This window comes from Ischnura elegans (assembly GCF_921293095.1).
Source record: "Ischnura elegans chromosome 13 unlocalized genomic scaffold, ioIscEleg1.1 SUPER_13_unloc_1, whole genome shotgun sequence".
Taxonomy (NCBI): Eukaryota; Metazoa; Arthropoda; class Insecta; order Odonata; family Coenagrionidae; genus Ischnura; species Ischnura elegans.
The window spans coordinates 13,546,949-13,573,072 of record NW_025791657.1 but is presented as its reverse complement, the minus strand read 5'-3'; the positions used below and the strand labels follow the sequence as shown (position 1 = coordinate 13,573,072).

Genomic DNA, 26,124 nt, shown 5'->3' with positions numbered 1-26,124 from the left:
CTATTCTTAAACCTTTGATTGACAATAATAAAATCTATCTGATATCTTGAAATATCTCCAGGTGCTTTCCACGTGTACAACCTTCTTTTATGATTTTTAAACCAAGTATTTGCAATCCATAACTCCAAGCGCTCACAAAAATTTATCAATTTTTCTCCTCTTTCATTTCTACTTCCAAGTCCATAATCTCCAACTACATTCGTCCTTCTTCCATTCCCCACTACACTGTTCCAATCTCCCATCATTATAGTTCTTACTTTGCCTTTTCCATTTTCTTCATAAATTTCCTCTATTTGCTCATATATATTCGTTCAATCTCTTCTTCTTCTGCATCTGATGTTGGCAAGTACACTTGGATAATTAATGTATCTACTGGCTCACTCAGTATCTTGATAGCCACTACTCTATCGCTTACTGGCATAACTTTAGTTATATTCCTCTCCAAATTCTTTCTGTATATCAACCCGACTCCATTTTCCTTATATTCCCCTCCCTTATAAATAATCTTATAATCTCCTGAATCAAATTCTCCTTCTCCTTCCCATCTTACTTCACTTAATCCTAGAATACTGATGTTGTGTCTCACCATTTCTTTCTTCACATTTTCCAACTTCCCTTTCCTATTCATTGTTCTGACATTCCATGTTCCTATTCTCAATGCTGATGTTACCTTTCCCTTCTTCTTTCTCTTCTCTTTCAAACCACACAGTTCTCCTGGGATAGTGCCCACCCGGAGATCCGAATGTGGGCATATTACTCCGGAATATTTCTTATTCTCAGGAATCACCATGCTTTCATTGTAGTCCAGTGGGACTAGGGATACCGTAAGGGTCTTTAATGCGGTGGTTTCCCCTTGCCTTCCGCATCCTATGCCGTTGACCTTGTGAGTTCATCCGCCTTTTGGAATGATTTCCCATTCCAAGGGCAAGAGGGTGCCCTAACCCCTGTCCGCTCATCCATCCTCTACAGAGGTTGTTGGCTTTGACAGGGGGGGTCTCCTTATCCCGGGAGATACTCGGTCCCTGTGTCGTTAGCCGTTTTTAATAACGTTGCCCCCTCTCTACCACGAGGAGGTGATCATCAGGATTTTCCTTTCATTGAACCAAGGACCAAAAGGCATTACCTTTATTCTCATGCAATCACTACATGAAAAAGGCTTCTCTCCTGTGTGTACACGCGAGTGTTGGATGAGTGTTTCCTTTCTAGTGAAAGTCTTAGCACAAAATTTACATGTAAAAGGCTTCTCCCCTGTGTGTACACGTGAGTGATGGATGAGATTTTCCTTTCTAGTGAAAGTCATAGCACAAAATTTACATGAAAAAGGCTTCTCCCCTGTGTGTACACGCGAGTGTTGGATGAGTTTCGCCTTACTAGTGAAAGTCTTAGCACAAAATTTACATAAAAAAGGCTTCTCCCCTGTGTGTACACGCGAGTGTTGGATGAGTTTGCCCTTTCAAGTGAAAGTCTTAGCACAAAATTTACATGAAAAAGGCTTCTCCCCTGTGTGGGTGTGCAAATGTTGTATGAGTTTCGTCTTACTAGCGAAAGCCTTTGTGCAATAATTGCACGAAAAGGGCTTCTCCCCCGTGTGGGTGCGCAAATGCATCATGAGGGTTCCTTTAAGAGAAAAAGACTTCATGCAATCACTACATGAAAAAGGCTTCTCTTCTGTGTGTACACGCGAGTGTTGGATGAGTTTTTCCTTACTAGTGAAAGTCTTAGCACAAAATTTACATGAAAAAGGCTTCTCCCCTGTGTGTACACGCGAGTGTTGGATGAGTTTTTCCTTTCTAGTGAAAGTCTTAGCACAAAATTTACATGAAAAAGGCTTCTCCCCTGTGTGTACACGCGAGTGTTGGATGAGTTTGTCCTTTCTGGCGAAAGCCTTTGTGCAATGATTGCACGAAAAAGGCTTCTCCCCTGTGTGGGTGCGCAAATGTTTCATGAGGCTGCATTTAAGAGAGAAAGACTTTGCGCAATCACTGCATGAAAATGGTTTCTCTTGCGTGTGCGTGCGCATGTGTTGAGTAATGTGAGACTTCGAGGCAAAAGACTTGCTGCAGATCTCGCATGTAAACGGTCTCTCCCCTGTGTGTACACGCGAGTGCAGGATGAGTTTCTCCTTTCTAGTGAAAGCCTTTGCGCAATAATTGCACGAAAAGGGCTTCTCCCCCGTGTGAGTGCGCAAATGCGTCGTGAGGGTTCCTTTATGAGAAAAAGACTTCATGCAATAACTACATGAAAAAGGCTTCTCATCTGTATGTGTGCGCAAGTGTTTAGTTATGCGAGACTTTGAAGCGAAAGACTTTCTGCAGATCGTACACGGATAACGTTTTCTTTCTTTGTGCGAACGCATGTGATTGCTAAGACCGCTCCTCAGCGTGAACGACTTGTTGCAGACGCTGCAATTGAAAGGCTCTCCTTTTGCGCCTCCTAGCGCATCATTTCTGAGGTTTCTCGCGCAAGAGGTGGTGGACTCTGAGGACATATTCTTCCTGTATGGTTTCCCATCCCCATCAGAACTTCCCACTCGTTCTGCAGTTTCCCTCTCTCCCATTCCACCACAGATTTCTAAAACAGGCGCATTTACTTTTTGCATCGGCCCTCGTATTTTCCTTTCCAATCCCATCAATGTCTCAGAGGTGGACGACTCACGAGAATTATTACTTTCTTCTCTTGATGCGGGGACTGTGAATGACTCATCTTTTCCCATAGATGATTCATCATTAGGATCCAAATTGCTGGTACCAGAATGAATTTCCATGTGTTTGATCAGATCATCATTGGTGTTGAACTCATATCTGCAGTGGGAGCAATAATATAACTTTTCGTTTGAATTTTTACCATTTCTAGGATTTTTGATGAAGCAATAACTAGTCTCTTTTATGTTTTCCATGACTGCCTCAATGCCAATTCTTCTGTTTTCACTGACTCTGATCAACCTAAGGCTACCTGTGATATTTGGTGCATCCCTTCTATCCCCTACAACAGTCATTGTGGCTCCATTTCCACTGTTTCTAGATGCTGGAATGTGTTTCATATAACTGTGTCCATCATCAGGAATTGAGTTAGACCGTACCTTGTCAGCATGATGAGCAATGTCTTCTTTCAAATCTTTATCCATCACATTCGTTCCATCCCCACATGGGGATGCCACAGTCTTGGATTGAATGTGTGTCACTGAGGCTGATGAACCAATACAATCATCATTAAGATCAATCCATACATTTCTTTCTGCCAGCAGGTGTGAAGTTGGTGTCGTTTCAACCAGCACTTGGTCAGGAGTTGACAGCCCTAGAAAAGAAAATCATATTACAATCCAGAACTCACAGATCTAATTTTAAAAACCATTTGATAGATAGGAAACTATTCCTTCCTATACATATTCCTATACCTGTTCCTTAAGGAAAGGCACGCATCCATAATAATTAATATCTTGAAATTGTTGATGAAAAAAGAAATCATACCCTATAAAAAGTTGTTCATTCAAAAGACAAATTTGTATTCAGTAATTTTGTGTTGTGCATATTGTAATGTTCCAAAAGCTGATATTTAAAACGACAATAATATTTCATTTAGGAAAACTTAAGGAGAGAATAATATTTTCCTTTCACTCCTATGCAAGTAGATCAGATGTCAGTCTTTTTTGGACATTTCAATATTGCTATAATTTTGTCCAAAATGAAAAGTCAAGCATCAAAAATATGTCATATCAAGCTTGAAAATTGCTGAAGAAAAACGAAATCATGCCCTTTTAAAAAATATTCATTTAAAAGACAAAAACGTGGTTATGGATAAACGTTCAGTGGTTATGGATTATACACATCAAAATGTTCCTTAAGTATGCATTTAAAATGGCATAAAATTTTCTTTTGAAAATACCTGAAGAGAAAATACTGTTGCCCTTATCCTCCTATGTGAGAGAACAACAATTATCAAAATCTTTAAGGAATATAATTTATTGAATGTTAAAATTGCTACAGATTTTTCAACATCAGTTTTCTTTTAGCAGCTACTACTTTTGACACCAATAAGTAAATATTTTTCATAAATTACTTAGCAACTGATATCACATATGCCATTGAAGAGGCCACAATTCATGCATTTTTACTTCCAAATTCACAGCACATTGTTGTTGAAAAAGAAGAAATACATCAACCATGAATCAAGTCTAGTTTACAATCAGAGGTAAATTTGATGAAAAAAATAAAATTTGTTAAAAATTACATAATTTCCTACTTTCGTCTGTTTGAGGATAACAGTTAAAAAGCCATAATGGGAGAAATTACATTTTTCCAGGTTGAATATGATATCCATCTAAATCATTTCCTGATCAACCTCCTGATGAGATCCACATAAGTACATAGAAATATAAGTGATTTTAATTTTTTTATCAATAACAGCAAGCTGCTACACATAAGTTATTAAAATTGAGTTGTGCTGCATCTTAGCTGCACTGATTTGTCTTCTGGTGTTTACTTCTGAAATCCATAATATATCTACTTACTTTCTGTTACAAAGTATTTTCTGACATGATTCACCGTGAAACCTAACACTGTTGCCAAGCCCATGCTAATTTTATGAATTCGATATGCTAATACCACTTCTGGACTTACAGTCTCAGTAACTTGTGATCACTAATTTGGCTGTAATTAATGCTAGAAATCCATTTAAAATCCAACAGTGCTTAAATAATATTAGTAATATACCAGGGTATAAATAATACAAATAATATTCTTATTTGGGACCGGTTCGGTCCCAAATAAAAAGAAAACCAGGGTAACTCAACCCCAAAAAAAACTCCACACACAGAGGTTTCAAATATTCTTATGCTACCCATAGCACAGAAAACGTTTTCCTTCTGTAGACACAGGCGGGAAAGAATTCAGAACGACATTTGAGTGTCAAAACTAGGAAAAAAATAGGGAAGTGGAGTAGTACATAAATGGGTGAAAAATACTCCTGGTGTTGTATATTTCAACATGGACAAATCACATTTCTACCAAAAGAAGTCGGTAACAATTTCATACAGTCATTTCACCGAATTCCACCCACAGGTTTTATACAAATACAGACTTCAGTGTACAGGCACTGGTACCTCATGCTAAGCCCCCGTAATGGATCATTAATAACTAGAAATTTTTTCTATAACACCAGTCATAAAGAACTCATTTGTTGAAGATCATTGACTGAACAAGAGAGGAGATCTTATATGAATCTTTCACTGCCATAAATGTAGTATGTCACTAAATATAAATGAAATTTCAGTAGCCAATCTAAGTCAAAAATCGATCGACTTCAGCAGAACAAAATATTTTACATTAAAAGGGCTTTTAGTATAAACAAATGTTGAAGGAAATTATAATATTTCTATAGAATATATTACACTTCATATTATTAGAAATCTAGACCACACAAATGTAAAGATAAACGTAAAGATAAACTAAATTAAACAAAAGTTACGCATGAATGACTAAATTAAGTTCTTCATACTTCAAAAAAGTTACAACAACCTCTCTACGCATATAATTGCAAGACCTAGAGTTTACTCACCTATAGCCTCAGTCGTAGAGTCATTAGTCATTTTAGAATTACCAATCAGTTTTTCATCCTCTGTAAACAAAGGCTGAAAGTAGGAATCAACTCATTAATCATGAATGCACATAAGAATCAGTATTATTTTGATAAACGATTCTTTTACAATATACAACTATCATCCACACATATACAGCAATGAACACTTTGTAATTTCTTTCAACAATGAGACAGTTTTTGAATAACTCTCATTCTAAATTGAATAACTGTGCCTTAAATACTGTGCCATTCATGTAATACAATTTTTATGTTGACTTCATTTTCTAATGATTCATACCGAGTGTAGATTTACTTTAATAGCAGATAGTAATTCCATTACCCAATGGAAAAGTAGCCACTGTCCATGGAAGCGATATACATTAATAACATTACCAACCCTACAAAGGTTATAATTCCTGATTCTTCATTACTTCTGTGGGTACACATCAGACTCCCTTGAGAAAGCGACCAGAATCGGTTGGTTATGTTGGGTCATCCCAGTAATTTATGCGTGACATAGCCCAAAAGTTTTTATTCAACGGTAATAATTCCTGTGCTGCAAAGAATAAAGGCTATAGTTTGGTACAGGGCAATCCTTTTGTAAAGTAAATATCTGTGTAAACGTAGCAACAATTCTTCTTTTTTGGACCTACAGTGAGTCATTGTTTAACATCACTTACCGTTCCTGAAAAATGTGACGATAAACGAAATGACGTTAATCGAAGCACAATATCCCATAAGAAACAATGTAAAAAGTGATTATCGGCTCCTAGACCTCACAATTCCTACGCGAAAAAATTTTAGCGTGTCATATTTGGGCCATTTCTTACGATGAGAATGCCAAACTATGGCATAAACACGAGTCCCTGTCTTCATTGACGGCAATACCAGCAGCGACGTACATCCTTTTCCATTTTTGTATCTTCCCGCGTTTGTTTTTTCGGCTTCGCTATGGTGGTCACCTGGGTATCATCATCGCTGAAACATCGTCGCAGTTACAGGAACCAAAATTATTGAGAACACGGCGAAAAAGTGACGACATATACTCCGAGTTCTACACGGAAAAATTCCTAGAAATCACTTTTCAGGTTCCAGAAAACCGTTATGTCAAGTAAAATTTGCTAAAACTTTACTTGACATTTACGCACTTAACATATGCGCACCTACTTAAGAATTCATTTTGCATAAAAGTTGCTATAAACGTAATCGAAATTGACAATAAACACACCGTTTTACACTTCGTTCAGACTGACTGCATTACCGCCCACAAAACGAACAACCTGCAACGCCCGCCGCTTCGCATTTTTTCTCGCGCGAAATTTAAAAGACCTGACCAGACCTGACGTTATCGCGAAGCAAAGGTGCGATAAACGAATGACGGTCTCAAAATTTTCGTGACGTTATCGCGAAATGACGTTAAACGGGGTGACGTAGACGAGGACTCACTGTATATACAACTAGGAGACGCCATATTTATTTAAGAAAATCATTCACTTAATTGTTCACCCAACCGCGGTCTTAACCATGGTCAGTAACACCTTAGGCCTACACCATCATCTGAACAGGAATAGGGTGGTTTCCTATTATTTTTTATTGCCTAAATCGAAAGATTATTACCTGTGGAGTACGCATTTAACACTTTTGGATTTTTATATGACAATATCTATTTTTTGGGATTAAATGAAGTGAAAATTTTCAAGTGCGCAAAAGTGTGACAGCTAAGTATGAATGATGGGAAAAGCCCACGTGACTTCATTCTGGTTCCCGCTGCCATCGTGTGAGGTGGCCTTGTGGCGATGATATGTGAGCCGCTGTGATGCAGGCTGCTAGCAGGGAGCAGAGTACCCTGCTAGCTAGTAGTGCTTGGCTTAAGTAAGGATTATAATAACCTTATCAAACAAAGAAAACTTTCCAACTTTAGCCAGTTTTAATAGGTGATTTGTAAGACATGTTTCCTTGAGCTCTGTGCCTCGTGCATGCATTGGTAATCTCAGAGATTGTAAAACTCCTATAAAAACTAGGTCCCAGTGATGTCACATGGATTGGCATCGCATGGGTGCCAATCTGGCCTTTTTCAAATCACTTTAAAATGGACCATTGCCATGCGTCTAAACTGGGATTTCTAAAACGAAATAATTTGTATATTTTGAATTCACTAATGGTGGGTAATGAATTGTACCAATGCCTTTCCTTTTCTACGATGAAGGAAACTACCCGATTGGTTACCTATACATATAACAGTATTTTTAATGCTACCACCAGATTATGGTAAGCAATGTTGGTGTGGCCATTATTAGCTGGAGGTATGAAGACAAGAATGAAATTATCATTTTAAAACAATAAGTGTGATAATGAACACCAACGAAGCTTCAGCAGAAAGGAGGAGATTTTGAAGGAGGAAAAGTTAAGTTATTGGTAATGTTATGAAATTTTCCCTTGGGATTGATTGGCCACTGGAGTGCGACTACTGCTTCAAAACTCTATATTCCATTCACATCTATCCTAGTCAGCTCTTGGTACCGTGAATGCAAAGGATGCATGTTCCTTCAAGTGCCAACCATGCAAAGTTTTCACAGACCCAGCCCCATGAGTTAAGTGGGATTTACTCAGATTAACTCCTGTTACGCCGCCAGGCGGTGCCCCCCCCCCCCCCCCGGGAGATGCTGCCCCCTGAAGGAGTGACCGTGAACCAACTGAGGTGGCTCGAGGGGACGCGTCGAGAAGTCGTAAGGACAGTGGAGTCGAGTGAGCCGAGGGACATGGAGAGTGTTTGGGCTGGAGAGTCCCGTTTGTATAAGTTCGAAGAATAAAGTGTCATAGAAGTAAAAGAGAACAAGAATCATTTCGAGAGTAACCCAAGGTCACTTTAACACTCCCATGCCCCCCTCTTTTCTCCCCAGATAAACATTATTCAACTCCAAACGCAGAATTTAAAAGTCAGAGCAAACACTACTTTGATATATATGACATTTTCATTGGCATATAAATGCATTTTACTGCTTTTTCAGGAGCAAAATTCAAACATGAAGGTAATGAACAAAAGGGACAGGTTACATTACCATGTGAGACAAAAAATGAGTGATTCTACTGAATGATGTCAAGAACGTTCCAGAGAGGAATGAATTTTTGAGACAGAAAAACTTAACATGGTAAAAGTGCACTTACCTCGTCATCAACTTCCAGGGGGTCTACAGCATCACTTGAGATGCCAACTGCATTTGGTGAGTTAAATACAGGATAACTCTCCTCATTGAGGAGCTCTTCCTTCTCCCCTTTCTCATTAAACTAAAAGGGAATGTTGAGTGTCACTCAATAAAAGCTATACAATAATTATAACATCTCTAATGCATAATAATAGAACCATGTTCTATTCCAGAGGCCACTCAAGCTGGTCGAAACTGTGGATGCCTGAGATTCTTATGACCAAACTTAACCCTTTCACTGCCAGCCAATTTCAAGTGAGATATACGAAGGCTGCCAGCGCTATTTTCTGAAATTAGCATTATTTCAGATTTAAAAAAAATTTTCCAGCTACTCAATTTTATTTAATGTGTATAGATTTTATTCCCAATTCTTAAGATGCATTTACATCTTATAACCATAGATAGATTATGGGGGTTTACATAAATTACAGCCATTGAAAAGGCCACAATCAGGAAAAAAAGTGAAATAATGGGGAACATGCATGAAATTTGTTCATCATGATAGTTAGTCTCATTGAATAGAAAATTTTCTCACAAGTCCAAATACATGAGCCAAAACTCTCCTAGTACTCTGCTAACGTCAATAATTGCTAATTAAAAATGCTCGAATATTGCTTGAAGTCACGTGGCCTGAAACGCCTCCTGACGTCATCGCACGGTACACCATTCACTTCGCTGAAAGAGTAGAGTGGTAGAGCCTTGAATGCAAGATATCGAAGTAAAAATCTTCGTCGAGCTGTGCAGTAGTTCCTAAAAGGACAAATTGACTTAAGAGGGATATAAGAAATCAAAATACTTCAGTTTACATTAGCTCGATTTCCTAATGGTGGCTAATTTTTTCATTCCAAAACTCCCCAAACAATCCCCTTTATTTATTTCAACAACGCCTTGGCAACCCAAAATATTCACAGTCTGCATTTTGTTGTTACAACAGCAATTAGTTTTGCCAAATTTGCATTTGAGCCCTCGTAGATCGATTTTCTATACACTTCCTCGGTGTGTCATCAGTGGATACCGTGCCATGACGTCATGCTCCGATGACGTCGTGTTTTCAAGCAGCCGATGAAGATCAATTTTTAAAGACTCATAACTCAGCTGAGAAGCATTATTCATGGGCGAAATTTTCGGCAAGTACATTTGAGGCAGAGGCCTTCTAATTCCAGTACTTTAAAAAATTGTGCATGCTCCCCATTAGGGCCGATAAATTGGCCCCAGGCAGTTTTCGCTCAACAGGCAAGGGCAGATATATATCGGCCCGGTGGTAGTGAAAGGGTTGATATACTTGCTGACTCAGCAACACCAAGCAAACATCCTCATCTGGCCACCCAGGGGTTGTATATTTTGTTCTTCCAGCTTCACCAACTTAGATATTTCAACATTCTCAATGTATGCGAAAGACGCTGGTGGTCTTGACACCAATTCTCTTTTTGCTCTTTCATTTCTTTCCACTATTTCTGAAAATTGTCTAATTTTCGTATAATATAATAATGTCTGAAATTTCCTAAATATGGAAACATTGAGACAATCCACATGCATCCTGAAAATCTACGGAGCCAAAGTGCAGAGTTTAACCCTCATATGGATTTACGGATTTAGTTACGTCACAGGATTTACGGTGCCGCAGAGATGGTGTTTCATTTTTTGTAAATATCTTTCAAAGTTAGCGTTAATTTACAAGTTTTCAACTGATGATGGTAAATACAGTAACCTATCGTTATTACGAAGTTTACAGGACCGAAAATCCAGAGGTTCGTAATAACGAAGTTTGTATGAACGATTCTTTTAGGAATCGTCGAAAAAACCGTGGGTGATTATTGCGATTAAATTACGCGGAATTATATATTAACAGGAAAATTCGTTTCAGTTTCGGCATGCGGCATGACGTAATCGAGGGTTGATATCCTTCCTAACACAGTAAGTCCGATTTATGGACTAGATGCGCTCCAAGACCTTGTTCCTAAGTTGATAAACCCACGGTCCGGCCGCCGAGAGTTGTCCGATGACTAGCAGAATAGTCTAGGTTGGGGCAGCGTTGCCAGGTGAGAAAGTGAAACGCCTATAAAGGCCTCCGTGAACAAAGGAGACGAAAAGGACGACGAGCGTGAAGGACCCAGCGGAAGAATCACTTATTTTGGGTATTCGAAGAAAGGGCATATTTAAGTGGATCAGGCTTATTTCGCTGCTCTGTATGCATTTGACAACTTTATATGACTAGGCGATAATGTGAGGTGCGTTTAGGGGACAGCGATTGGCTGCAAACCGTGCTGGCGAAGGGTTACCTGTACCCCCTATCGTGCCGTCATCGGACCGGTCGTACTGTATGGAAGGCATTGGGTACGGTTATTCTGCACAATGCAAAACTTCACAAAAATCATGCGCTAACTCACGATTGTGACGAATTGAACTAAATCGGCATGCAACGCAGCCGGAGCCGTAAAAAATCGCTCTCCGCGGCAAGCAACAACGGGCGAAACGCTGAACAGTTCCTAACCTCACACCGGAATGAATAATACTTTGTTCAGATTATGCCCAAAGTACGATTTCCTCTACGCCGCACGGCGTATCAACGGCCAAATCAAAAGGCACCAAATTCCAAATTTGAAATTTTTGAATGTTGTCATACCTGAAAGTTCGTAAATCGAATGTGCGTAGGAGGATAACTAACTGCAGATCAAATTGACGAGCTGTAATGAGTCTCTCACCATGATTCCCCAGGAATGAAGCTTATTGTATAACGTTGCGCGAATGGTGAAGAAAAAACCATAAATGACGCTCTCGGTCACAGTACACGAGGACAACTTAAAAGTGGCGTGATTATTAAAACTTAGCGTAGTGAATATCGATCTAAATGCCATAGCTTATGCGTGGAACTTCGTAATAAAATTCATTTTGTAACCGCTAGGACCGGGACTGAGGTTCGTAATTTCGTAAAAACGAAATTTTCGTAATAACGTTTCTTTTCCTACAGATAGGATAGGCCTTTTCGTTGGGAACAACTAATTTCTTCGTAAAAACGAATACTTCGTAAAAACGTCGTTCGTATTAACGAGAGTCTACTGTACATCTATTATCTTTCTTTCTCACAGTGTTTTGCCAGATTTAACTCATTATTGTGGAAGTTATAACAAAAAACCTTGAACACTGCATTCTTTTCCATTTTTTGCCGTAATGCTCTCTATTTCTGTTCCCTATGTCTGTCATATTCAAATGAAAGTTTAAAATTTTTGTGCAATGGTATTTTCTATACATTTTTTTTTCTGATATGCAATGCAGGACGAAATCCGCTTTTTAATGTTTATATTTTTATGCATCTAAATAATAAATATTAGGACCTAATAAAATTCGTTTATGCCCATGTGATATTATTTTGCTTCACTGCGTCCACCCATATATAATATCTTTGCAGCATATACAGAAGGCTAAGTTATTAAACGTTAATAATCGGACTGGCGTAGGTGAAGTGAGAAGAGACGAGTGTTACTTTTGTGATTTTTACAGGATTCTGGCAATCAAGTCAAATATTAAAAATATTCTGGGAGCTAACATCCTGCGATTCAAAAAAGTAAAGTCTTATGGGTTTTGAAATATAAAGAATATGGGATACTACGAGACGTGTCAAAGAACCCAATGCCGCTTTAGAGGTGGAGCTAGAAGAGCCGGTGTTTTATTTCATAATGCGGAGCCACATTCCCTCACTGAGGACGTTTCTTTAGTGATGGACGGGTAAATTTGATGCGTGGGAGTGCACCAGAATGAGGTTTTACTCCTGGATTGGTGGGAAATCCTAAAAAAATAACTTCTTAGAAATATGGGTTATATGTGGTAGGGGAGAAGGAATAGGTGCCTACTCTCTGCTTGCTTAGTTGCTGCTTGGCGTAATTCTAAACATAGTAACCACAGGATTTTCCCAAAGGTGACTATCACCATGGCAGGTAAGTAGATGCGGAGTGGAAAAGGTGCCCAAGCAAAACTAAGTCGGATGCCATGGAAAAAACAACTTTGGCTAGCCATGAGTTTCTAGGAATAATTCTTGTGATAAGAGGAAGTTGAGTCAATGAACATTATAACGGGGCGAACATTATGATTCTTAGTTGAAAGAGAAAGCAAAATTTGTATTGTAATATTTTCCTTTTGTTAAACAATGTCATTGGTCTATAAGGTTTAAAATATTAAATGATATAATTAGAAATATATTATAGCATTTCCTACCGAACATAATTGCTTTGACATTAACATTGAGAGTGCAGTTCTCGATGTAGCGACGATGAAATTCTTGGCCCTGCCACGGTGCGTTAAATCCAATGACGTAACTTTTTCATTAGAAGCATATAAAATGTAAACTATCAACACTATGCAAACAAAATTAAATATCTAGATGAAGAATAAAAAATATGCTATTGAAAATTTCAAAATGATCCATCGGAATGGAAAATTTTTACACCAATTTTAAAACCACGAGCACCGCTAAGGTACAGCGAATCCATATGAGGGTTAACGACCTCTGGCGACTACTATCACATGCCTCATGAGTGTGGAGACATACAGATTGGTGAAACTGGAAGAACTATTGAAACCACAATGTCAGAGCACAAACGTTACATAAGACTTAGATACCCTGAGGGATCTACAGTAGCCAACCACTGTATCGCATACAATCATGCCATTCTGATTAATGAAGCCATATTTGTCATTTATGCAGATGGATATTGGGATTGTCTAAACAAAGAGGTGATTGGAATAGGACTCTCAAAGAATAGAATTAATAGAGATGCAAGGTTTCAACCAGAGCAAAACATAATGAAAGGAATGGGAGGCATCACCTTTCTATGGGAAAATTAGCAGGATTTTACAACAAGGACCTAATCAGGCGAAAAAGATTCGTGTTTAGGCTTTCTGACATAGCAAAGACTTTTACCTTGAAAGTAGACAAAATGAAGTTCACCACTGGAGTACTCAATGGAATGAAACACTTTTCTGTCAGAAGAGTAGTGACGTTGTACAAAAAAGATTGACTTACATAAAAATAGATAAAGATCTCAATGGTTTCGCGATATACTGGGCAACTGGAAAAGTTGCACAACAGAAACTCGCACATTTGAGGGTGACTTCCGAAACAAATGCATACATACAATCAACGAAATCCTAATTTTGTCATACAACTAAGAATTTTACTCAAATAAAGGCCATGCTGCTCCTAGATGAGAATAAAACTTACCACAATATTGGCTCTGGGTAATTGGCAGTCTTGCACAGGAATGTATATTTCAGTCATTTGAACGGAGCATGGAAACTGTGAAGTTTCTTCAATCGTCTCTCGAATACATTCTTTTGTGCCAGCAGAAGATCCCGCATTGTCATTGGCTGCCTCCTCTTCTTTGATGATCTGTGCAGAAAGTAAAATTTTGAGGCTGTATATCTCAGATTGGACTGGATAAAAATCCACGATTTTTACACATTATGTAGTCCTTTGTGATAGCAAAGTGAAGTAAAATATTCGACAGTGAAAGGGACATCCATCCTGCTCTTAAGAAACTCTATGAGGAAAACATGTCAATCCTTAATAGAACAAATAACAAAAAAAAGGAAACCAGTGGTGAGGGCTTGCCTCCCATTCATCTACACTACATCCAGTAAATTATCAAGAATTCTAGGAATAAATCGAATAGACAATCAATAAGCCACCTTGGAAACTAATGATGTCTAAGAAAAAAGACAATGACAAACATGGAATAGGGAATACTTAAACAGCAACTTCAAGTACTGTACTTTAGCATAGAAGAAGGGCTCACCTTAGTTATGAAAACATGGAAATATTAGATAAGGTTGTTAATGGGTTGAGCAGTGATGAAATGGATAAAGATATTTGTGCTGTGTGTCTGGAAGGAAACAAAACAAAGCTGCTACAAAAAACTTCAAGGACACTGTACATCGTCCATGGCAAATTGTTTATAGTGATGTAATGGAGCCTATTTTACCCATATAACAGTGTTAATATTGAGGGCTAGAAAAGCCCAAATATGTTGTTTACGTGGTCTCCCCTTGTGAGTAAAATTCCAAGGCTTCTTCAATAGGGTAGTATCCTTCATCAAAGAAAATGTAAGGCATTGATTGTGATTCATTACCCACCATTAGTGTACTCATAATATGTATAAAAACTATTTGGTTTTAAAAATTCCTGTTTAGAAAAATGTTCACGGTCAATTTTAACCTCAATTGAAAAAGGCCAGATTGGCAGCCATGCAGTGCCACTCCGCATGACGTCACAGGGACCTAGATGCTATTCGAGTAGATAGGAGTTTTACATTGTCTGAGATTACCAATGCATATTCGGTTTAAAAAATCCCTGTTTAGACAAATGTTCACGGTCAATTTTAACCTCATTTGAAACGTATGCATGTGGCTCAGAGCTCAGGGAAACCTCTCTTACTAATCACCTATTAAATTGCCTACGGTCGGAAAGTTTCCTTCGTTTGATAGGTTATTAATAATCTTTAATCAAGCCAGATGCTACCAACTAGCAGCCTGCATCGTGGCACTGCTCATAGCCTCGCACAAAGATGGCCTCACTTGGTGGCAGCCAGAACCAACATGACGTCACACGGGCTTTTCCCAGCATTCATACTTATCCGTCACGTTTTCATGCACTTAAAAATTTCCACTTTTCATTTAACCCATTAAAGCCCGGAAGATTTTTACAAAATATTTTACTTTCGCCGTTTAAATTATGATTAGACATCATATCTAATGGAGGAAAAAATGTTTTAGAAAATCTCTAACATTTGCAAAGTACTTAATCCTATGCATATCTTAGCCTCCAGATATTCACAACCTCCTCGATCATATAGGATTTAAATGTTTCATTCATCTTTGAGCGTGTCAAGAGGTGTGCCTACGTGGCAGGATTATCACAAGTTGTGCGATGTGATGTAACAAAGGGTAATGAGATAATGTCGCAAAAGATTTGTCAAGACGCAACCAAAAGTTGCACTATGGGGCTCAGGCACATGCTATGCCCCTTTGTATTTGCTTTGGTTGCGATCCATGCAGCCATAAGGAAGCGCAAAGGGGGACATACAAATGATGGGAAGAGACGCACGGATAATCGGAAAACACGGATAACCCAAACTTTCACATCAATGTATTGTAATGTTCATAATTTACAGAAAACAAACAATGTATTATTATTGATGACAAAATTCTGTTATTTTAAAGTGCTTCCCTGACTCATTGAGAGCATTCTTCACCAGTTCACAATCTTTTAAGCGGTGATCATATGGTTGTACTTGTGTTTTTAATGCTCTATATAAGGCCTGGTTGCAAAAACCACACATCCATGATGTCTGATCAAGGAAACAGAAAAGTGGTTTGAAATAATGCTTCAAAACCACTGCTCGATGTCTGAAGTTACACTGTCAGGCACCACGCCACGTAGTCGCATCTGGCACAAGTTTAACTGTCTGCAATTGCAGCGGGACTTTTATCCACGATCATGAAGTACGGTCGTGTGCTGCAAGGCTTGGAAAAAAGGACTTTTCACGGACACTTGGAAAACAGGAGAGGAAAAATCACGGTACTCCCGTGATTGCAGCTAGCTCGCTATTGCTTCCATTTCGAAGGGGATTCTAACAGAAATAATATGCTTGGTGTATCCTAGTATTAATGAAGTTATTCCGATGATTTTGCATCCAATTTTATTTTTTTATAAAGGTCGCTGAAAATATTGAGCAAGAGTGAAAATCATGCACGGATAATCCACAACACAGATACTGCAGCCGGATAATCGGTAGTCTGCTATATTTGCAACCTCCTTGTACGCATTCCTTTTTCTGACACTCGACATGCCCCTTTTCCGTCCCTGTAATCATCTACAGAACTGCCTTTCAGCCAAACAAAAAGGATGGACGCTAATAGCAATTGTAACGCCATGCTTTTAATCAGGGAAGGACGGATCGAGGACTTTTTTCTGATTCCGATCGGATCCTTGATTTTCGGAGCCGGATCTTTCGGATAGGACATTTCTGATCTAAATGCATTTTATTTCATTAAATATTGAGCAATAGTGAAAATCATTCGTGGATAATCCGCAGCCGGATAATCGTTAGTCTGCTGTACTTAGTCAACTATAAAAACTATGTCGAATAGGGAGTATCCCAAACTCACCACCTTGGTTCCGGCATCACTGCATTCATCCCCTTCATCCGAATCGCTCTCCAGCATTGGACAGAAGCTCTCCTCCTCATCGTCTTCCTGAGATTGCTGCTTCTCAGGAAGATCGCCTTCGGATCCATCCGCCTCCGCACAACCTTTGAGGGCCTGTCAATGCACAAGGTATTCAGCATTTATTAAACTTCAACGAGTTCAAAAACCACACCAAAGGTTTTTTGGATTGCCTCACGGGTGAACCGGAATTGGAACTCCTTATTCGACCATTGGTGGATTGGCAGCGGTTTCTAGAACCATTTTCTGGATAGGTTTCTTCTCTGTGTTTGACTAATTTTAAAGCTTCATATCCTCCAGTTACCTCATGGTTACCTCATTATTTTCAACAAATCTCGGATTAATTATCAAAGTGACCCATTTATAAAACATTCGAGCATGATTTTGAGAGAATCTGTGGATTATAAGTGGAATTTGGATGAATGTTTTTTGAAAGAGGTGAAATATTCTAGCGGATATTTAGCATTGTTGCGTGTATAAGGTCAAAAGTATGTGTTACATTGGTGTATGAAAGAAGGTTTCATTGCCCAAAATCAAAGTCAAATTCATTGTTTTTTTTTCTGTAAAATTATAAATTTCTTATTATTTCTTTTTGGTGTAAGTAAAAATAAAATTATGCATTAAAATTGTATTTTTGCAGTAATTTTACATATTTTTCAAAAAATTCATCGTGCGCTGACCATGGGGTCCAACTACCGTTGTGCCTGCCTCACAAAAGAAGCTATAGAAATAAAGACGGAGGGAAATAAATTCAAATTACATTCTGAATACTTCATCAGCAATATCTCAAATTATCATCTCACCTGCCTCACATTAAAAATACTTTCTTCTGCTAACCTGCCATGTGAGTACAAAAGATTTATTTGGAAAATATACATTCATTCAACCTTCAACTCTTTCCAGATGGTGGAGTTTTTGCCTTAGCATTACTGCTACACTGAACCCAAAGAGGCTCTTCAGTCCCCTTCGTACAGAGCTTTTTTGCAGCTAATTCGTTAAGAAGGGTCGTTTGAGTGGAGTCGCAGAGTAGTGAAACCGGATTAGTGGAACTTAAATCATTATTGGGTCATTCCATGTCAGTTCATCCAGGCATGACACCCACCGACTCGTAATTTGATGAAACTTTAAAATTTTCATCCTTCCATGTAGGAACAAAACAGTGTAAAATATTTCTTGTCCATCTCTTATACTTCTTTTGCGACTATTTGAAGTTTGGGTGAAACTGCAGTTTTTCAATGAATGCGGTCTGGAGAGGCACTTGTATCTCCAGAGGGAAAAAATTTGTCTCAGCCATAGTTTTCATCAGATTCAATATGAAAATTTACAGGTTTACTATAGAAGTCATGAGGTTTCCAAAAACTATTTGAAAAATATCCTAAGAATGAAGAAACCTAAATGTAAAGACATATTATGCATTGAATAGGATAAAAACTGCATACTGTGAGAGACACAATATACTCCAGAACCAATGAACCAACAATGTATGTAGTCATAACAATGGCACAAGAGAACTTGGTCAAGGAAAAATACAACACTGTGATGTTTAGATGATTAAATAGTAGATCTAGACAATGATGACTTCGTAGCATACGCCCTAACAACTGTAGACTAAAAGTAGCATTGATAAGTAAGTCCAAAGCCATGGTTTTATTCCACCACAGTGTGATAAATGTTTGTTTGTCAACATTAAGGAAGCTAATGTGATTAATATTCTACTTTTTAATTTGCTCGATTTTTTACGTGACTTTTACAAATGATAGTACCTACAGAGGGAGATAATTTGTCTCAGCCATATTTTTCATCCGATTCACTATAAAAATGTACAGGTTTACCATAGATGTCATGAGGATTCCAAAACTAATTGAAAAATACCCTTAGGGATATAGGATATTCTCTAAACTCAAATGTTTCACAAGATTTTAGAAAATTATGCCTCAAAAATGTGGTTCTATAAAAAATCAAAGTTTGACCTGAGGCAATATTTGAATAAAGCTATATTATTTTTTCAAATACATATTCCTTAACCTCTTCCCTACGCAGGGCGTGATTTCACGGCCTGTATTTTTCGAAGCAAATGGCCATAGGCCGTGTTTTCACGGTTTCGCGGTCAAGAATGCCAAGTGGGTCCCAACCGTCATTAGGGTCCCTCGGCGCGAGAGGTCCGACCCTTTCCTATTGTCCGTGTGGGGATTACCTCGGCCCATTCCGGCTCTCAGTGTCCCACTCAAGGAAGGTGCTCATGGTCACTTATTTGTTTATAAGGTGGAATAACTAAAAACGTTCATGTTGCATTTATTGAAAATCAATGCGAGGAATAACATTCTGTATGTTCTGCTGATTGGTTCCAAATTTTAAACGGAATTCTAGCGTTCATATTAACGGAGTTGATCATCACCTAGAACAATTTTTGGAGACGCTAAGGTTAGATGTTTAATTGTTATTTTTATAACTTACTAGCAAGTTTATAGGAGCGAATTTGTAATGATTTACATCTAAAAATATACGTTACTCTGTAATTACATTCTAAGTGTACATTTGCGGTGAAATTCGACAGAATATCCGATTTAACTTCTATGAAAAAAAGCCCTCGTAATGTAATAAAATTTGATTCTCTCAGTTCTTTGTCGTGAGCCAAAATTACAGCGGCTATTTTTAATAACGTCTTACCAACCTTTAAATACAAAGGTATTATAAACGAATTTTGCTATAAATACTGATTAATGCATATCCTAAAAATTTGTAAATTTAATGCACCAATAGGGAATGTTTTACGTAGACACATGTTGTGAGAAGCATTCCATACCAATGCAGGAATAAGAACTGCTCTACCCAGGTAATTACTCTCATATTGTAAGTACTCTCATTGGTGTAAGTATTGTCCTACTGAAATATGTACGTGGAAGATGATAACCTCACTCTTCTCGGAAAAGCTCATTTGGCAATGATATAGTGCCGTTTTGCTGAAAACCCTAAAAATAACCGTAGAACTTCGTTTAAAAGTTCTACAGGCATTGCAAAATGAAAGGAATACATTGATGAACTGATATTTAATGCAACAGCAACAATTAAAAAAATTAAAATTGCACTGGCAATAAAAAACTGACCGCAAAAGTACGCCGGGATTAGCTGCCTTCGGGGAAAAGGGTCGAATTATATTTGCCCAGTTGCCGAGGAAAGGGTACCTGGTCAGTCCCAAGCCGAAAAAAAACTCCGTACAGGGCAAAAGCAAATTCCCGCGAAAGAGCTCGGCGCGAAAAGGTTAAAGTATGACCTATAAAAATAAAATTCATTGCTTTTTGCTTGTTTTGTTGTTAAAAAATTTTTTTTAAATAAATCCATTTCCACAACTCTGGCAGTCAGTGTTGGGTTCTACTTCAAGTGTGATGAAATGCTTGTGTTAACTGTTTTCTTTATCTAAGTAAATATTTATGACATGAATCTTGCACATAATAAGTTCCAACATTAAACCATTTTTATGTGCAGGTTGTTTTTCTCCCGATAAGAAAAATACACTTTTGAAACAGGATATTTTAAGGAATTCATAGCACTTAGCCATCATTGCTGGGGGTACCTTGATTTTTGCTTTATAGAACACATCAAAATACTGGATGCATGTGAATACAAGTTAATTTTCTCCATTTTGTATAGACAAAAACTTCACGAATATGTTTCACTCAATGAATGTTGTGCAACTTATAAGAATAATGAGAGAAGATACATAGTCTAAACTTGACAAGCATTTACTCTAACGAGGATTAGACATTAACTTGTTGCTGTATCTTCTTTGAAGAAAAGATACTTTTTAACTTCATAGTGGAGCGATTGGAATATGGCAGCAATGTAACCACATATTTTAGACCTGAACAGGGTTCATTGAACAGAAAGCGAAAATGAGCTGAGTAAGCCCTGCCACTTTCACCATTCGTACAATGTAGTTTTTCTCTCAGGATGCATCTATTGTTTGCCCTTTGTCTTCCTCAGTTGCCCTCCAACTTTGTCAGTGTGAACATCAAGTTTTTTTTCCAATAAGTTCTGTAGTTAATATTTGTGTCCATCTCTAGAAACCAGGTATGTAAACCTTAAGGAAAATATTTTGACAAAATTTGTTATTTCCATCTCAGTTAACAATCATTTTTCACTCTCATATATTGATTTATCATTCAGGCTGATGTCTTTATAATGGCCTAGTATCAAGATCTTGGTAACTGTAGTTGAGGAGAACTTACAATTAGTGGTATAGAGTGCCATAAACTTGCTAAACTAAGTGAATCTCCTAAAATTTGAAGAATTAATTACACTGGAAAGAGAAATGATTGAACACAGGCATGGAATAAGTTCTGGACTTCTTTAGAGTAATTGTGAGCACCAAAAAACCTAATTTTTAGAAAAAAATACACGGTATCAAAAAATTTGCTGTGATCCATTTAAATGTCATAGAAAAAAAGGAGTAAATCACTACAAACAGTAACACCAGCATTTTCATTCACGATAAGTAGCATACTAGAAACTGTTAAAAGAAATTCCGGGACAAAAGATACGTGATTCATGTAGAGAAAAAGTGGATAAATACATACACCATACATATTGAAGAAAACTGTGGTATTTAAGAGCTTATCCCAATTGCTGGCAGTGATGATAGCATTGTAGATTTCGACAAAGATTGATTGAAAGAAAAGTATTGGAGGAAATAAATTCATCGTTCAAGGAAATGGATGTGTCTCCTTTGAAACTCCATGCAGTTGCATCTCACAGCAAATCAATGTCTCCTAAAGGTAACTGAATGTTGCAACTTCTATTCTGAACAAAAAGGCTTGCAAACTATTGGATAAAGATTTCCTTCCAAACCATGATTCAAAAGTTGTTGATAAAGCAAGTGATACGGATGTGCTAGTGGGGTTACTAAAAGAAAAACTGGTGACAGCAGGCAGTCAGGGAGAGATAATTCAGATACTAACACTAGCTCTTACTTTGTGGAGCACGAAAAAAGTAGCCACCGGATTTAATGTTAGTGAATATGGAATGCTATACCAGATCCAAGGAGGGGCAAAAACATAGAACAAACTACTGTGGACTCAGTTCAGTCATTTTACCAAAATGATGGGTATTCCTGCCTTATGCTAGGAATGAAAGATAAGATGAGTGTGTCCAAAAATGTCTAATAAATATCTAACAATTAGCAAAATATTAAATTCATAGTGGAAGAGTCTCAAGACTATGAACAACAGCAGCAGAAAATTGAGTCAAAGTATATAAAAATTAGTTCATGTCACTAACTTTTGACGTCTTTTGGTAATCCATTTGAATTGCAAAACGTACAACACCCCATACAAAAGTGGTAAAGAAGGACAAATCCCTAGACCTTGTTTTAAACTCCTGTTCACTTTCATCAAAATATCCAAATCTGATCTGATTCCTGTGAATATCAATCTCTCATAAGGAACAAGCTATGTTGTTAGACCATGCTAGCAGCTGCATCATGATGTCATGGTCATGCTATTAAACTGTTCCAAACTCAACAGTACTCCGCTTAACTCTCAATTCCTAATCACACATCTACTCTGTCATGAACAGAAGTGAAAACTTTGTTATATTATCAAGAGAACAATAACTGCTCACCAATGTGAAGACAGTTTGCTCACTTGCTTAGTAAACAAATTTGAAGTGTCACTTAAACAAAAAAAAACCATTCATTATTACGAATAATTAATTTTAAATGACTCACTCGTGAAATTGTTCTGTAGTTGGTCATTATTGATCAGGTGAGGGAGAATGGTTTCGGTTTCTGCTGAGAGGTGTTGAGAATATTCAACAAAGGAATGATATTGTGCAGTAGAAAAATAGAACTGTACAAGGCACTAGTGAACTCACCAATTCATCAGTGGCTAATGGATCTGATATATCAGTTGAAATTCCTGTTGGATCTGATGTGTACAGCACAGGATAATTCCCTTCACTGAGGTCACCTTCGTCCTCGTCTTTCACATGAAACTAGGAGAGAATAATGGGCTTCACTCAATAAAAGGAAAACAATAAGAACCTAATTCGATAATAAAAAAGCCTCTTTTGCTTGAAACCACTTCAGCTGGCCAATGTAGTTATAAGATTCTTGCCACTCACAGATCAAACTCCAGAATATCAACGTTCATCTAAGGAGGGGGAGTTATATCACAAAGGGCATGCGGTTTGAATGAGAGTTTTGGTCACTTAGAGCAGAGGTAAAACAGCTGGAACGACAGATCGAGGTCCCACTGTACATTGAATTGTCTTCATCTTTTGTTACTCAGTCTTATAAAGAGGTGCCACAAGAGTTAGAGCTCGATCCTTCATTGAAATGAAGGAGGAAGGTGGCTTTAAACAAAGAGAGGGCAATAATGAGACAGAGCCCAGTTATAGCTTAGACAAATGGCTTGAGCAGACATTTCACATAGTTATCAACAAGTCTACTCCATCAGATACTCTATCCGAGGATTTCCGGTGTTGTACAAGTGATATTGACAGAAAAATATTAGTGTGGTTCAGCTTTCTGCCTCATACATTAGAACTGGAAAAGACCTCAACTAACAATGGCATTACTGTGAGTAACTGCCCATAAATATACTCATTTTTATAACAGGCATACTCTCTTTCTTATTGCAACTGAGAAATTTGTATAACTGAAGGTGGTTCAAATCAGGTTTCAATGTGTACTAGAACATAACTTACCAACTCATTGTCCCTGGGCAGTACCAAGTCTGGCACAGGAAGGTATATTTCAGTGGTTTGGGATGAGCAAGTGAGCTTTGAATTGTTTTCAATCACATCTCGAGTGCAGCCCTTAGTCTCCACAGAAGGCCCCAAACTGTCATCACCTACCACTCGTTCTTCGAAACTCTGCAGAAAAAGTAATAGAAAAAACAATTATCTCCTTAAAAATACATATATGGGATGCTCTTAAGCAATATGAAGAAGGATGTTCAACATACTGTCCATGCTTTCATATAAAAATAGAGTGGTGTCTGCATGCCTGTTAATCAATCACTAAAAATCTATCTTTCCGAATGAAACAAATTCTCACAGGTAGATCCCTAATATCCTGAGTTACTGCAGTGCCTTTTTTAAATTAATCTGGGACCATAGTAGCTGGCCCTTCACTGCAAATTATACGATAGAGAATAGGGATCACTCAGCGGTATCATTTTCAATTTTTTTTCAATTTATACGAAATCAAAGTAGAGAATGAGGATACAAAATTTTTGCAGTTCAGAAAATGAAATGACCAAGTTTCTGATTCTTACACTTCTGATTCTTACACTTCTTATTCTTTCTTCTGAATTCATAATTGTCGTATAAGTGGCTTTTAAAAGGCCAAAATCACTATTTATTCTTTTCTGGAAAGAGAAGTAGAGGAAAAACATGTTGAACATATTTTCAATGTATTTATTATTTTCTAGACCTTCTGCTAACATTCAAGTACTAACTCTGGAAGAGAATACTCATTGAAATACTATGTCATGCAAAAGAAAAAAAAAACTCAAAATCATTTTCTCTTACATAATTATTTCATGAAACTTTTTTTAAATAAACCCTGATATTATTATCCATAAACTTGCAAAAACAATCATGCAACAACTATGTAATACGCTCTAAACAAAGTTCCTGCTGTTATTTAATAGATGGATATAGCACTGACAGATGGTCGATTTTGAAATATTAGTAGCATCATTACTCAAGCCTAGAAATTTGGTAAACAAGCTGCTCAACCACCATGATAAATTTGTCGGGGCAATGGATACTTAGTGTTGTGAGAAAATTTCTGGGTTTCAGCCAATTAACCATCATTTGCATGAGCAGTTGATTTCCTTCCGACATTAAAATAAAATGGGATAAAGTGCATCAAGAACCCTATTAATTTAACCAAGATGCTGATCTATGGGAGACAATGTGACATTATTGGTATCACTGCTTTAACGACGGTCATTTCAATGACGACAACTGTCCATGTGAAGGAAGACCAAATACCTTCAAAGAAACAGAATGGGAGACATTGATTGAGGAAGATCAATGCCAAACTCAAGAAGAGTATGCTTTGTAGTTGGAGTTACCCACCAAGCCATTTCCGAGCGATTGCATGAGTTGGGAATTTAATATTAAGCAAGATACTTGGGTTCCAAATGATTCAAAAGTGATACCACAGCAAAAACTGCTTGACCTAATGCCAAACTTAGAACATTAAACATTAAAACCTATTTGGAAACACTGTAAAACAAAGGCTGAACGCACCAGCCAAATTCCCCAGACATTGTACCATCTGAATATTATTTTTTCCGTTCCATACACCTCCTTCAAGTTGGTAGCCCCAAAAAAATTAAGAATGCAATAACCTTGCCAGGCATGCATTGCATATATGCATGCATGCAAAGGTTTTCCCATTCTATAGTATTGTGTAAGGTTACTCGGGAATTCCACTGGGTCAGATTCTCCAACTCCATCTAACAATCAGCCAAAGTTTCGGTGAACAAGTTGTCCATCGTCATCAGGGCACCTGGTACATAGAAAATTGAGCCGAGACAGAGTTGAAGAATCTGACCCAGTGTAATCCTGGGTAACCTTCTGCACACCATATCCTAGGCCAAGATTTTTAAGGCTGTTATATAGGATAATCATCTCCGTACCTACAAAATGCATTTCCCAACAATGGTAACAACAAAGGTACAGGTAACTTATTAATACTAAGGCCATATTTAAACTTAAACCACAGTATAATTTAATATAATATATAAAATATGCTTGTTAACCACAATACTAATAGAATACTTCCAAAAGTATCAATGCATTTTTAAAAACAGAATAGTGTTCATCTATAAAATTATTCAAAGAAACAAACAATTTCATTAAAGGCACGAACAGGAATGATTTTAGCCACATATTTTGGGATCTAGTTAATCAAAATTGATGTAAATATTAAAATTATATTCAAATATTGGAAAATAGTATTTACAAATTAACTTTACAGCTATAGAAAAGATATATCACATCAAAATTCCTAAATCTAATTTTACATTTTTAATGAAAATATTTTCATCGATAATTTTTGCGCACTAAAATTAATTTCTAATCCAATCTTGCCTTTGTGGCACAATATCTGCCACAA

At 37.5% G+C, this 26,124-nt stretch overlaps 1 protein-coding gene across 1 annotated transcript; it reads right to left on the bottom strand.

Annotated features, from left to right (window-relative positions):
* Positions 1–5,376: 5,376 nt before the first annotated feature.
* Positions 5,377–23,028, bottom strand: LOC124172248. Its single transcript, XM_046551669.1, has 5 exons — positions 22,863–23,028; positions 16,938–17,090; positions 13,993–14,160; positions 8,740–8,859; positions 5,377–5,626 (listed from the first exon to the last, which is right to left on the bottom strand). The coding sequence occupies exons 2-5, from the start codon at positions 16,992–16,994 to the stop codon at positions 5,546–5,548; spliced, it is 426 nt and encodes a 141-aa protein (XP_046407625.1). The 5' UTR covers positions 16,995–17,090; positions 22,863–23,028; the 3' UTR covers positions 5,377–5,545.
* Between the last annotated feature and the right edge of the window lie 3,096 nt (positions 23,029–26,124).